Genomic DNA, 14,290 nt, shown 5'->3' with positions numbered 1-14,290 from the left:
AAATGATGAGTCCAATCTTTAAACTCTATTCTGCATCGCACCGAGTACATCGTCGCCAATCCCCGTAGTTCCAGCGAGCCGAGCGCTGACTTGTGAAGATGGATAAAAAAAAAGCTGTCAGAAAGTAGGACAGTGAGGTGAGGGGGACTAGTTTATAGACTTGCGGTTCGTCCTTTGCGGTCTTTGATCCTGTCCACGGTGGCTCAGCCTCACATGCGCACCGGCTGGCCCAGACTCAGCGGTGGTCTAAAAATATCTGCCGAGTATCTTCTCCGGCAACCGGTGAGAGTGAAAAATGCTGCCTTCTCACCAAGGTGCCAGAAAACAAATTCGACCTTGCGCACTGTACTTTCAAACTGCATTCCGACACTTCAAATCGACTTGAAAGTGTGTCTAATTGATGCAAAAAAAAAAAAAGTGGGGAAATGCTGCGTTAGGCACATCTACCAAAAGAACATTTTCATATTCTTAAGGACTCCGGATATTATTTTCACAGAGAAAAGCTCAAAATATGTACTCAATACTAAAATTGAAATTGGATGTTCTCGCTTCCCTGCCGCTTCAATGTTATGAACTTCCTTTCAACTCATATTGTATGCACAGCCAAACACACACTCCCATTCAGAACAAGATGGAATGATGGCTGGATGACAAAAACATGCACTGTCAAAGTTCGAAGTGTTGAAATGTATGAACCGAAACCCAATTTTAACATGTGCCACATGGTTCATGATGGCGATGTAATCATTTGAACCAGACACTGATTTTTTTTTTCTCTGTTGCCATTATTCTTGATGGGATTTTTTTGTTTCTAACATTCCACAAATCAGGCATCGTCTCAGAACTGTTGGTGTTCAACATCAGCAATTCCACTGTATGTGACTTGAGGATAAGTATACAGCTTGGATCACCCTCTGGGATAAATATATTCGGCTGACATTTTAATGAGCACACTACAACCATCGGGGTGAAATAATGTTTTGGCTCGTATTGTATTTTCAGTGACGAAAAGAAAAAATGTCTTGTCAACCACCCCCACGGGACCCTCCTACATGCCATCAGGTGGTAGTTGTCGCGGCTAAGACCTTCAATGTGCTCGCACGGGGATCAAACACACGTCTGCCATCATCAAAGACGTTTCCCTCTTACATCCTGAAAACAATCACAGAGGATTCGGAGCTGCAGCTGCTGGGCGAAGACGCACAGACGTCACCGGCCCTCGGTTTTGCCTACGCGCGTGCGTGTATGTGTGGAGTGTGCCGTGCGCGTTTTGTGCGTGCATTCACGCTTGAAGAAGGCCAACAGAAGTGTGACTCAAGTAGATGCGAGCGCCAAGCAATTCAGTAACCAGGAGCCCGTGAATTATCCACAGACCTTTGAGCACAGCCACTTTAAAGCTCCCGTCAAATTGTTCAAATTTCAATGCAAAGTGTATCACCCTTGAGTGGGCGTATTTAAATCAAAGCATGGTTTAGTGGTCGGGGGGAGGTTCAACATCGTAGTGGGATCCTTTCCACTGCAGCCGTTGAGTTTAGCCCTTTTGGGTTTTTGTTCTACATGACTATTGATCGGTCTACTCTCAAGTGCCAAGATCCATATCTGAAACGAGGAAAGCAGCATGAAAATTGGCAACAAGAAAATACTTCCCGGTACGAATACTGTTACTGTCCTAGGAATGCATCGGAGGAACAACCCAGAGTTACAGCGACAATAAATCTCTCGGCCGACTTAAAAATGTCATCACGGGAATGTTCCCCCGTTGTGAGCAAGACAAGTAGGTGATTTGCTAAGTCCTCCACGGCCGACGTAAACCGTGGAGGAAAATGTGTCAATGTAAATGTAGACCGCACAGTAGCTCGGGCAAATGCTGCAAACATCCCGCCAAGGTGTCCATTACCATGGAAGACATGTGATATCTGGCCACTCAATTTGTCTGGTTAGAGAACAGCTGAAGGGCAACGGAGGGGGGAGGAAGGAGAGAGGAAGGGCGAGCTAGTCGGGGGGGGGGGGGGGGTGTTTACTGGATTTCCACTGTTAAACGTATCACTGATACCTGAGGGGAAAATAACTAATCAATAAACCTCCGTCTCCTGCTCCCCTTTCATTTTTTGCCTTGCACTCGCATGTCCGTTTCCATCACCCCCCGCCCCACCCAAAAGTACACTCAACCTCAGCATGTTCACTCTCTTCAAAATGCTCGCGACAATGATAGAGGAGAGAAGATTCCTCTCCGGCTGACATAAAAGTGTCATTACGCTTTGTGTAAATGCTAACCTCTTTAAAGACGTGAGTGTTACGCCTCTGGCCGAGCTCTCTGCAAATACAGAACCCGAAATAAAAAAATTATACACCGCTCAAGTACGTCCATCACATCAACATGGGAGTAGTACTCAGTGGAGCGCAGACCGAGGCTCAACCGAACAAACCTAACAAAAGGCATTTGTCTCCATTTCCCCAACCCCACGTTCGCATGCGACGCTGCGAGATGACAAGACCGTACCGTTTTTTTGGGACCGGATAGTGACTGGACATAAATGAATGCAAAGGGCGACCGGTCCGAAATAACAAGGTGCCAAAGTCAGAGTTCATGTTGGCTAAGAATCTTCTCTCCCTGAAGAACCCCGAAGTCCGAAACCCTTCATGTGTTTTCAGGACCGATCTGTAAAGCAGATGTTCTTGCACCGAGGACAAACAACCACAGATAGATTTGATGCACATGAAGCGTGCTTTGCCGGCACAGCAGTGCTCTGCAGCTTTGAATGAGTGTCGCCGGCATCCAGCGGCTTTTAGTTCCATTCTTGTCATGTTTTCTCTGCTAATGGGTTCTCGCCCTGATTTTAAAGGCACAGAAGGTCAGGAAGGATCTGAACTTTACCAAAGTGAATTTCTCATGTGATTGCACCACTCTAGGAGCACGACAACAAACAGATACTTGATATTTAATTCATAAGGAGACTATTCTTAAAACAAAAAAAAAACAAAACCAAAAAAAAAAAACCCGCAGGTGAGTGGCAGCTTAGCCCATTCCCGCTGCTCCTTGCTCCATTAGCTTCCGCGGAGCCAGCCAAGCGAGCATTACAGTTGCCGGCTTGCCGTCTAATCTCAGAGATGTAAAATGTACTCTGGGCAATGTGGGAGTCACTCAAGAGAGTCATCAAAAAAATTGTGCCTGGGCCAACTGGAATCACGAGAGACAAATTAAAATGAGACCTCTTTCAAAAAGCATTTGCATTTGAATCACGTGCGTCACAAGGACGGTTGTAAAAAGATCTCAAGCGTGTTCAGGGAGAAGATTTTAAACCTTTTTCTTTTGATTTCTACAGTCTTGATGCGGTCAATGAGATCCGACTGTTGTGAAATTTCAGCAGCTTTCCCTTCAACTGTGCTTTGTGTTTTTCACAGTCTTGCCTTTTAACTGAGAACCTGTCCTGCAAAATTGGCCGATTGCAACTTTCTGAAGCAAATAAGCAGCAGCGTGACACAGCATTTTAATCACTTCCTCTCATTAGGGGGGAAAAAAAACATCTCAGCGAGCTGTCTTGAGGGGAGCGAAAGTGTTCATTACTTTTGATAAGGTTGCTGACTCTAAGCTGTAAGTGCGTCTGCAGTTCTTTGACAAGTCTCCGGCTGACCCCGGGATGTCCCCGGGAGAATTCATTAGAAATCTTTTGGCCTGGATGCCAGCACATGTTCCGGAGCCTTTTGATTTTTTTCTTTTGAGAATGTGTGTGTGGCTGTAGAGGTCAGGGTGTTAAACGCCAAGTGTTGCTTTGCTGTTGTGTTTGATTTATTCGCCCCTTCGAAGAGTGTACAAAGCACAAGCATAGTCAGGAAGGATGCACTCATTGCAATGTTCAAGAGCTTTTTTTCGACTGACAGATTTCATAACTTGGAGGCAAAGGCAGAATGGCCTTATTCTTGTGAATCCCTGGAGATTTTCCCAAGTATTTGGACAAGCTACCGTACGCTTCTGTGGTACCGGTATCTCACCTTTCCAAAATCCCTGACGTCGAAAAGGTCAAAGGCCTCGAACAGCTCACTTTTCTTCATGCCAAATAAGTCATTGCAGGCCGCCAGAAAAGTCCTGATGTTCTTCAGGCAGAGGAACTGAATCGGGAAGAGAGACATCGTTGGTGAATGAGGAAACTGTCCATGTACGTGCACAGGTACATGTTATTTGCGCCGAAGAATGACCGAGTACCCATATATCTTAACGTTTTATTTTGCCAGTGCGCTGTGTGTTGCCGAATGCACACAGACCAAGTAACTTTGTGTTTTAAGTTCCCATTCTTGAAAAGGATGTCTAGAATTGGTTGGAATGGATGATCAGTATAAATGCATATTTGTTCTCTCCCCGCCCCCCCCCCCCCACAAAAAAATATTTACTTAGGTTGGAGGTGTATAATACGGCTAATCAATTCAGTGAGTTTCTATTGAAATGCTCACAGCCAAATGCTGGAATGAAATTGTTAAAACTGTCAATTTAGGCTGAAGTATAGTAAGATTTACCGAAACCTTCTTTCAGACCGTTATACTTCGTCTATACGACGTCTTTATAAGGAAAGCAATGATGCAGACTGGGGGGGAGGGTAGGGGAAGGTGTCATCAGAGTGATGTTAGCCAACAAGCGGTATTCTCTGGCTTGTGGCCGCTATCCTTCCTGTAATTGATACAGGATGGAACTGAGGAGCATGCTGATGAAACAACTTTTTTTTTTTTCAGAAAGTGATGTTTTTTGCCACATCACTATCCACCCACACTCATGGGACGAGGTTAACCAGATGACCTCATGTGGAAATGTGCATTCCACAACGAATATAACCTCGATGTGAACTGAATTGCGCATTAGCGCAGCAAATCGACATCAAATGAATCCAAATGTGCTGTTCGCTAAACAGCTCTGTGAAGTCTTGACACCGCCGTTGCAAATGTAATCGGTCACCATTTGGTATGATGTCTTTATATGCGACTTTATAATGGCTATTGTTGCTGCTGCATTGAATATGATGTCTAAAATGCATGTGTGTTGTTGCTGTAAACGGGACGAAAGAATTTCAGAACATTTAATTTCTCCATTTAATGAAGTCAGTAATTTTTTTTATTGCTAGCCAGCCATTATTATTGAGAACGCTTTGAACTGTGGTGTTATTCCATTTCTTAGCTCACCTATCCCTGCCATTGCCTTTACCTTTAAAATGTTACATCTTTCTTAATCTGTAGAATTTGTCCTCAAGGAACTAGCGGATAGCAAAAATATAACTGTGAGAAAACAATGTACCCATTGACATGTCAGAAAACGATATGCTCCATCGAAGGAGAAAAGCTGCAGGATGGCTTATTCCTTCACTCATAATGAGATTTGTCTCAGTGGAGAAAAATATGAAATAGTCCTCTACTCCAATTTGAATTACATCTTGAAGACAAGGCACATGCGCGAAAAAGAAAACAGACCCCAAGCCAATGAGCTCCCGATAAGATGCCGAGTACAAGCAGCTGTAACTGTATTATTGAATGTTTACATTTGTACACATCGGTCTATTTTATCAGAAAAGCACATCTTGTCCGCCTACAGTCTCCGGAGAATTTCCTGGGGATTCTGTACATTATCTCAAGGAAGCAGCTTCACACAGCACAAACGTAGCAGAGTGTGTCGGGCTGGCTACGAGTTGAGGACAGTTGCGGGGAAGCTCAGAAGGAACTTTTCCACAGGCAGCGCTAACAAGCCAAATGTAAAACGGCAAGAGTCCAGACCAAGCCTTGAAAAACGAATCGACAGCGACTCCGCAAGCTATTTCTGATCAACTAAGAAGCTGGAAAATTGTGTGCACATTGAAATCTAGAAGGAATGCAATTAAAATGTTGTCTATGGACCGTTATCCTGTGTCAGCCATATTGGAAAAGAGAGAAATTCTCTTTGTCCCGTCTATGGCGTTTATCATTTATTGCTCTTGTAATGATGCGGCCCACCACGAAAACAGCTCTGAATTGTCCGAAGGTGTGAAAGGAAGTATGAATGGTTGTACGCACACACACACACACACACAGTTATACAGTACATATAAAGTTTTTCAAGAATAGTATGTAAAGAGATTTAAATCCCACCACTCCATTTAATGATACTCCGAGCATCTGGAATGTCAAACAAATATGAGCCCTGAGAGTCAAGTCATCTTACTGCTGCTCTTTTTGATATGCGTCAGGCCGTGCTTGGTGTCCTCAATACGTATCCCGTTCCTGCTGATGTATTCCGTCGTCCAAGCTCCATAGCAACAAGCTGAAGCCTTGTTATGGCCCCTGTGCAAATTGTAGAGCGTAATGACATCCAGTTTGTGTACGCCCGCCGCTCGCTGCACGGCTGAAGGCTTGTCTCTCGTTGTTATGAGCCTTGACGAAGGCCGATAAATGGGCAGCATGCAGATTGCAGAGGTAAGGTTGTAATTTAGTCCAGTGGAATACTTCCTGAAGCTACACTCAGTAGACACTTCATTTGATACATTCCAGATTCACTGTGTCATACTGAGACAGCATATATTATCCGCTCATACAAATGGGGTTTACCCCAAATATTGGAAACATCTCTCGGTTGTCAGCAAATAGTTCTAAAAAAAAAAAAAAACAGCTATCTATGACTATAACAGTCACAGTTACGGGCATTGAGTGGCTCTTGACTTATTCATTAAGCAAGATACGTGAGTATGTGACGAAAAGATGTACCGGTAGGTTATTTTTTGTCTCGGCGGGTGGGTTGACAATGACATCTCAGAAGCTCATTTCAATGCGGCAATCTATTCTATTTCTTCTTTTTGTCAAAGGAAATCAAGAAATTAGGCTTGAGCATCTTACATCCCATGATCTTCTGTCAAGCATTTTATTTTGAAGGTGCCAAGTCACATCTGATCGCCGCTTTGACATCAAGCCTGTCTGCTATCTAACCAGGAAATGAGAGATGCCGCACAAATGAAGGTACCGATTAAACGGCTTTTTCATCTTACAGTCTGTGCCGTTGGGTTCACTGCAGGGACCCAAAGAGACAGCCGCGCCATGACCTGACATTACATTCGAATCTGTGTGTCTCCCGTCACTTTTCATTCCAGCAACATTGGATGGGGTTGGTGTGCTGTCCAGATCAAAGCATTGAAACTTTGTCGACTGACTAAAGTCTTTCCAGTCCATTTTCCAGCAGATTTCATGACACCGAGTCCATTTGGGGTCCGCCTCCATATCACATCTTATCACGTTTCCTTTGATTGACTCCACAGTTTTTTCCACTTCCACTGGCACGTTTGTCCTCTTTAGGTAGGAGGAAGCAGCCCTGCTTGGTGTGCATGCCGTTACTCAGCCGCATGCTTTTTCCATCCGTCCATCCATCCATTTTGTCCTGCTCATCTTGGTGAAGGTGAGCAGGAGCCTATTCGAGCTGACTTTTGGATGAGAGGCAAGGCATACCCTGCACTGATCATCAGTCGATTGCAGAACACGTGTCACTAAATAACGCAATTCTCTGTGATCCAAAATAGGGATCTCTTAGCGTTACAAGAAGCTGAAGACTGCGCTCTAACTGTGGTCCATTACAGTTTTAATGCAGTTTTAGAGCCCGCCAAACTGAGAATCAATCAGGCACTTGAACAGTGTTTTTTTTTTTTGTAACAGCAGAGGGACATTGCCGCCTCCAAAATGGAAGCCATCCATTTATTAAATCGATAGTACGATCTGAAAGCCTGTTTCAGCTCTCATTCATTTTCTACTTGTCATAGCACTCCCATAAAACATTGATATCGAAAAGCGTCCCTTCTCTTTTTTCTTTTTTTTTTTTTACCCACTTGCATCAGGAAGCATCATCATGAAGCCGTTCAACATATCCAGTATGTCAGGAGCACCAGCTGCAGTTTCACCAGGTAATATATCGAATGTACAATTCTTCATGCTTTCCAGTTTTCTAAATGTAAAGACAATAAAGAGACAAGACCCCCGCACACACACACATACTCTTCCCAGCATGCTCCCTCCCCCACATTGCCAATAAATGTGTCCAAAGCCATTTTCCATGAAATGCTAGTACGCCCCAATGTATACCCAAAATGTATACCCAAAGGTGGAACCCCAACCCCCACTAGTAGAGTGCAATATGTGATATGAATCCTGCAAGAACACATCTTTTGTCATTTTAGCTGATTGGCTTGTGAAAATGTGAGGTAGGATTAATTGAGTTACATAAGAGAGGCAAAATATACTCAGCATGTTGACAGCGCAATTTTCACCGCCGCAAACGACCACCACCTTAACAAACACTTTTTTTTTTTTTTGGATCTATCTCTCATATTCGATTTTGTTAGATTCGACATGTGTATCTCATGGCTTGTCCACTGATTCTCAGGGGTCATTAAGAACAACTTTTATTCTATGCAGGGAGTCTTCCACCGTCCCTATCATTCTTCATTCCATCAATGTGAGAATTCCCACTTCCAGTATTGACAACAGTCATCCATCACTTGGCTTTGTCCATCTATGTCCCAATGGACAACCCCCATGAAGTCAATAATCTGCTGAAATGCACGAGGCTTTGGCTGTATTTATGTGACTCCTACTATGGGGTAGCTTAGTGTGTTGAGATCAACAATGTGCATCTGACTCGGATGCAGTTTTCCACCACAGTGAACCTGACAGTAAAATGTGACTGACACACTGCTGCAGGACATGAGGTTTGGTTTCATCAAAATGTTTGCCTTCTGAATGTCATCGTCACTTTTTTTTTGGGCAAAGATCAGAAAGGGGGCACAAACCGATATCTCTGGAAACCGTCCAGTCATTTGAGACAGGAGTCTGTGATGATGCTTAAAATAGCATTTCCTACTACGATGGTTCACCAGTATTGATTTTCTAGAATGGTTAAGAATCAAATTGAACCCGTCGTGTTGGTTTACCTAATATTCATTGCGAGCACACTCTACGCCCGAATCTCTCCTCATAAAATTCACGCCATTTCCGATATTTCAACATGTACTGGAGCTGTCTTTTGCGGTTGGCCATGGCGCAGGATTGTTGCCTTGGTGATCAAATGAAAATTTTGTAGGCTGTTTGCATGTCCGGTATACGTCCACCAGTGCAATATCACATCATCTTGTCTTCGCCGACAACTACATGCAAAGTCACTGTGCATACGGCAGCACATGCCCATGCACGGCATTGGGGGGACACTGCGGCACAAACCGGTGCAACTGAATTAAGCGGGAATCGTAAACCGTGGTGCCTTGAGTTGACATGGCATGCATGGCTGCAGTCACGCGCTGTTTGCACTCGGTGCGATATTTCTTCATCAAAAGCGACTTTGTGCTTAAGCTGATGAGTTTCCCTGCCCTCGTATGACCTGACATCTCCATGAGAAGCCAAAGGAATAGAAAGATTCATCTTGATCTAACATGCCCCTCATTTTCTAACACTTGTCTGTGAGAATGACTTGCGAGCGTCGCAGGCTTTGAAGCCCACCATGCGTAGTGCTCACTAGAAGTTTTCTCAGTCTTTGGCATCACAGATTTTGGTGTCGGCTTGATTAAATATACATGGGGACCATTCATTATGTATAATGCTGTTCTCAAAGTGTATAAAAGTAATGTGCATCATTTTGTATTGTAGCATAGTCGGAGCTACCTGCAGGGTAGATACTTGATCTGGGAAGGAGAACAGCTGATAATAAAGAAATGTTTAAATGAAGTCATCATGGTATTTTTTTTGTTGTTGTTGTTGGTTAGAAATGTGTTGACGTTGTAAGATAATGCACCTTTATGTTCTTTTGCTGCTCTCTTTGATGCTGGTTAGAATTAGACCACGCTCTTGCTGGGGCGACATCTTTGCGCTTTCACTTTCCAAAAATGAAGATCAAACCTTAGAAGGTGGCGTTGCGCAGGCAACGTACAACAGTTTTTTTCTTCTTTTTTGGGGGGGGGGGTGTTCTCTCTCTCTCTCTCTCTGTCTGTGTGAAGAGAGGCGGCTTTTCTCTTCATTGTGTCTGGCATGTCACTGCTTTGGGCTGAGCTTACTGAGGGCATGTTTAGCTTCACTTCCTTCCTCTATTCTGTTTCCTGATTTTCTGTGCTGCTGTGGGAGATGTGTTCAGCTGTTGTAATAGTTGCGACAATGTTCTAGAATCTTGTGTTTCTGGACAAGAAGGCAATGGCAACCTCCCAAGCGCAGGAATTGGGAGAAAAAAAAATACAGGTTGGGACTTTCAGTTGATTCATGACCGACCTAAGTTTCATGAATTTGAGCTCTTAACTATTGCTAGTAAAAGTCAAATGTGGCAGTTAATGTGGTTGTCTAGACATTATAATTGAGCAAAGACAGCCGTAAAACAGTGATCAAAGAGTGTCATTTTTGCTCTGAAGGCCATAACTGCAAATTTGATTCACTCTGTTGTAAATGTTTAAAGCATATCTTGTAAACAACATGATTGTATACATCCTCGCGTTCACATACACAACATATGGCTCATCAATTTCAGGTACATTTTCACCACAAAATAAGGCAACTAATTTCCTGAGCGGAAAAACACATCCGAGCTACTTGTCATAATCGAGTGGTTCTTTGCAAACAAGTAGCCTGCTGACTCTGCTGTTGTAGCACGGCTCCCTTTCTTAGCAAACTCGAGCACATGCGACTCACTCGAACAGAAAAAGAAATGTCGCAGAATGAGAAGCAACTTGTCCCAATGGCAAAATCAAACCTCTGATGCTTTAATTACACAGGCAACACAAGCACAGTTGGGACAAGCCCCTTCAGGGGTCTTTTTCATCCTTGGATCTATGACTCTAAATAGAGAAACCCAGACAGTCTCTTTGTAGGCCAGTCCCATCATTGCCTTTGTCTTTCCATCTTGAAGGTCCCTTGGGTCCAGTGGCGTCACATGAGTCGTTATTGGCCAATGACAAAATAGCTGCCAGGGGCCCCCATGAATTATGCGCAGAAAAGGGGAAATTCAATTCCACCCTCAGTTATGTTAAATGTTGCTTGGAGAGGACAGCTGACACAGATTTCCAACTCAATCGTGATGACCAAAGTCAGTACTCAGAATAATACAGTGCCAATGTGTGCATGAAGTGTACTCTAGCACAGTATATTAATATTCAAAGTATTAAGGAACACCCGATTAACGGTGACATGAAATAATAAATGATGTCACCATGTGTCCTCACACTTGCACTCTATGTAATTTCCAGCCGTGTTTCCACAGCCACCAATGTCGCCCCACATGTAGCACCATTACTGGCTCCCTGTGTGAGTAAGCCATTCAACCATGCATAAAAACAAACTCTGCCTATAAATAACCCAATCGTAGTCAGGTCATGCAATGTGCATGAATATGACATTACAGTTCTTTTACAGCATGATGTTTTACAGCATTGTGTGGTAACTGACACAAAGCGCTAAGAACCACTCACGCTGATGTTTACGTCCACACTTGCAACTATTAGCTGCAAGCTTAACTTCGTTCAGTAAATGCTTCTCTTCTTACAACCTCAATCAAGTTTTGTCTGGGTAAAAGGAGCCTTCAGTAGTTGTTTCCATCGCCATTGATGCCATTAGAATTGCAAATGCTGATCTAAATCGTCCACTTGACCCACTGGAGCTGACAAGCGGATACTCTGTTCGATTGTGAGAGAACTAACTGTGGATTATATTGACCCGGCCACCGTGCCATTGTGTTTGGAGAGCTTTTTCCAGGAAACTAGCCTCATACGACTCTCAATCCACATGACCCTACATCGATACATATGATATTATCTATATCAAATGGTTGTTACTGGACCTAAGTAGAGGAGCTCTGCGGGCTTAGTAGCTGTGTTTCGCAGTCACCGTGTGTGGTCACTGAATCCAACGCTCAATATTAATCTGGCCCGCTCTCGCTCTTGAGGTAGATGCTATCTGACAAATAGGAACCATGTGGCCACAGCTCTCTATCGTTCCGACGACTGCAGACAGTGCATGGACATCTTTAACAGTGGCACTGATTTACTCAAACTCTTGCTTGCTGTAGCCTTCACAAAACCACAGACTAAAATTGCGCCGAGGGGTTGTTTTCTTCATTATGATGAGACTCGCCACAAAAATACACATTGTTGGAATTAACCCCTCCCTTGATGACTGTCACTTTAAATCTTGTAGAATCCAAAAAAAAAAAAAAACAATCAAAATCACATTCACACTTTGCCTTAATCCACCGTGTATCTTTATCACTCATACATTGACTGGGGAGCATTTTGTTGTGATTGTTCAAAGATGTCCAAAGAGAAATATAAAGTAACCAAATGAACCCACAACATTTACAGACTTTTGGGGATTATGTGATATGATTGGTCTAATTGGCAGCAAATTTGACTCACTTCATATCAAAATTGAAGTATCACAATAACAATAACGTGCATGAGATGTTCCGTTATTTCATGGGGAAAAAAAGGATTGCGGAGGCGTTGACTATAATGCACCCAAACTGAAGACAAAGTTATGATTTTCTTGAAGCTGACGTCCAAATCGTGAGCAGTTTTATGCCGAATTCTTTCACTACTCTCCCGTGCACATGCGGCTCGACGAAAACGTTGTCATACGTTTGTTTGTTTGCAAAGAGATCAAGAAGACCCCGAAATGTGCATGACTGTGAACGAAGTCTGGCGCCACGATGCTATTTGACGGCGTAGCAGCAGATGCGGCGTTTCTCTTCTCGTACCTGTGACATTTGAGGTCGCAGGTTGATCTCCTTTAGATTGATCGACTGGGGCCTGAGGTTGTTGAGGAGGTGGCAAAGGAGCACTCCATCCCGGAGGGTTTGCGCCAAATCGAATACCTGCGCAGTCTCCCACGTCACCCGATGGTTTGCTGGAAGCACCTTGCAGTTGATCAACCATAGCGCGCACTGCCTCCAATACTCCATCATTACTACCCTCACTTGAGCCGACGGCAGGACGAATTTCGGGTATTGGACAAGTGGACTGGCTTGGGTGGTGCGCTTTAGAGCGTGTCCATGTTCCAGCACGATGAAAACGGAGCAGGACCACGATCGCAGAGGGATGGGCTGCAGTCGATGTGAGCTTGACAGCCTTGTGTGCTCGTACGACTGGATGAAGTGCACCCACTCCCCCCGCTCTCTCTCTATTTCTCCCTCCCCCGCTGTCTCTTCCCTCCCCCTCATCCTCTTCCGCTTGCAACTGCATTACATTGCAGAAGAGCAACAAGACGCTCAGACTCCTGCCTGTAGTATTACCCTCATGCTCTCCCCCATATTTGTGCCCAGTAATAAGAGTAGAAGTGGTGGAAGTAACCAAGTGCAAATACTTCGTCACTGGTTACTCTTCTTAAATTTGCATTTCAGCTTTTGAGGTGCCCAAGTGTCTGTAACGGTTGCAAGAAATACCGCTCATGACTAATTAAACTTTTAATTTTTTTTAGATACCATTGGCGTTTGAGCTGGACAAACCTATACTTTTAAGGCCAAGAATTGTATTGCGTATAGCTGCAGATCCTGAATGACTGCTTTATATGTCTTTCTTGATTCAATTCACCCCCTCACAAATTGTCACTGGCCCCGTATGCATGATGTCTTTTGACAATGAAACCGTTTTAGGCCTCTTTCCCCATCTACTACACCCGACCAGTGTCAATTAACAGTCTGACGACGCTATTGTTTCCACTGAGAGCGAACACAGCGGTTCCTGTTTACGTTATCATCCGATGACAAAAAGGTCATTCAGAATTTGTACACTACCAAACTCATTACCACGCCTATTAACGCTGATTAAATTGATACAGTGAGTACCATGTCATAGCTTGGGAAGAACCCCTCCATTAGATCTCGATTGATGATGTAGGCCACAGGTGTCAAACTCAAGGCCCGGGGGCCAGATCTGGCCCGCCATATCATTTTATGTGGCCCGCGAGAGGCAAATCAGACATGTCAACTTCCATGATGCTTGCTAAAATCTCTACCAAAAATCTCGCGTCATAAAAAAGAGACATATTGTAAGAATTTTCTTGTAACCAACCCCCTCATTACAGTAACTTAAACAATAGTTGAATAAACTGTTATTGACTTTCATAACGACCCTCCAAGGGAAACGGTAACTAAAATGTGGCCCACGACAAAAATTAGTTTGACCATTGTAGGCTATTACCGGTAGACGCGGAATTACGGAGACCTATCATTCTACCAAAAGTTTAAAATGTGTAAGTGTAATTTTAAAGTGTCATCGGTATGGTTTTCAATGCATTTTACGGGAATAGAAACCGCTTCACTGTTTGGTGAATT

General features: G+C 43.8%; 1 protein-coding gene across 3 annotated transcripts in view; it reads right to left on the bottom strand.

Annotated features, from left to right (window-relative positions):
- LOC147186814 (guanine nucleotide exchange factor VAV3-like) overlaps window positions 1–13,109 on the bottom strand; it is a 46,399-nt gene extending 33,290 nt beyond the window's left edge. For all 3 annotated transcript variants that reach the window (XR_015098974.1, XM_086101703.1, XM_086101704.1), the window contains exons 1-2: window positions 12,716–13,109; window positions 3,991–4,107 (exon numbers count right to left, since the gene is read on the bottom strand). Coding sequence is in view for 2 of the 3 variants with exons in the window: in XM_086101703.1 (XP_085957829.1) it covers window positions 3,991–4,107; window positions 12,716–12,922 (324 nt within the window). In the remaining variant the exon portion in view is untranslated. The remainder of the gene's footprint in view (window positions 1–3,990; window positions 4,108–12,715) is intronic.
- Window positions 13,110–14,290: the final 1,181 nt, after the last annotated feature.

The sequence above is a fragment of the Hippocampus guttulatus genome, chromosome 21 (genome assembly GCF_054856545.1).
Source record: "Hippocampus guttulatus isolate MCC_2025c chromosome 21, RoL_Hgut_1.0, whole genome shotgun sequence".
NCBI lineage: Eukaryota > Metazoa > Chordata > Actinopteri > Syngnathiformes > Syngnathidae > Hippocampus > Hippocampus guttulatus.
The sequence above is the reverse complement of the archived record's forward strand: the minus strand, read 5'-3'. Positions and strand labels throughout refer to the sequence as shown.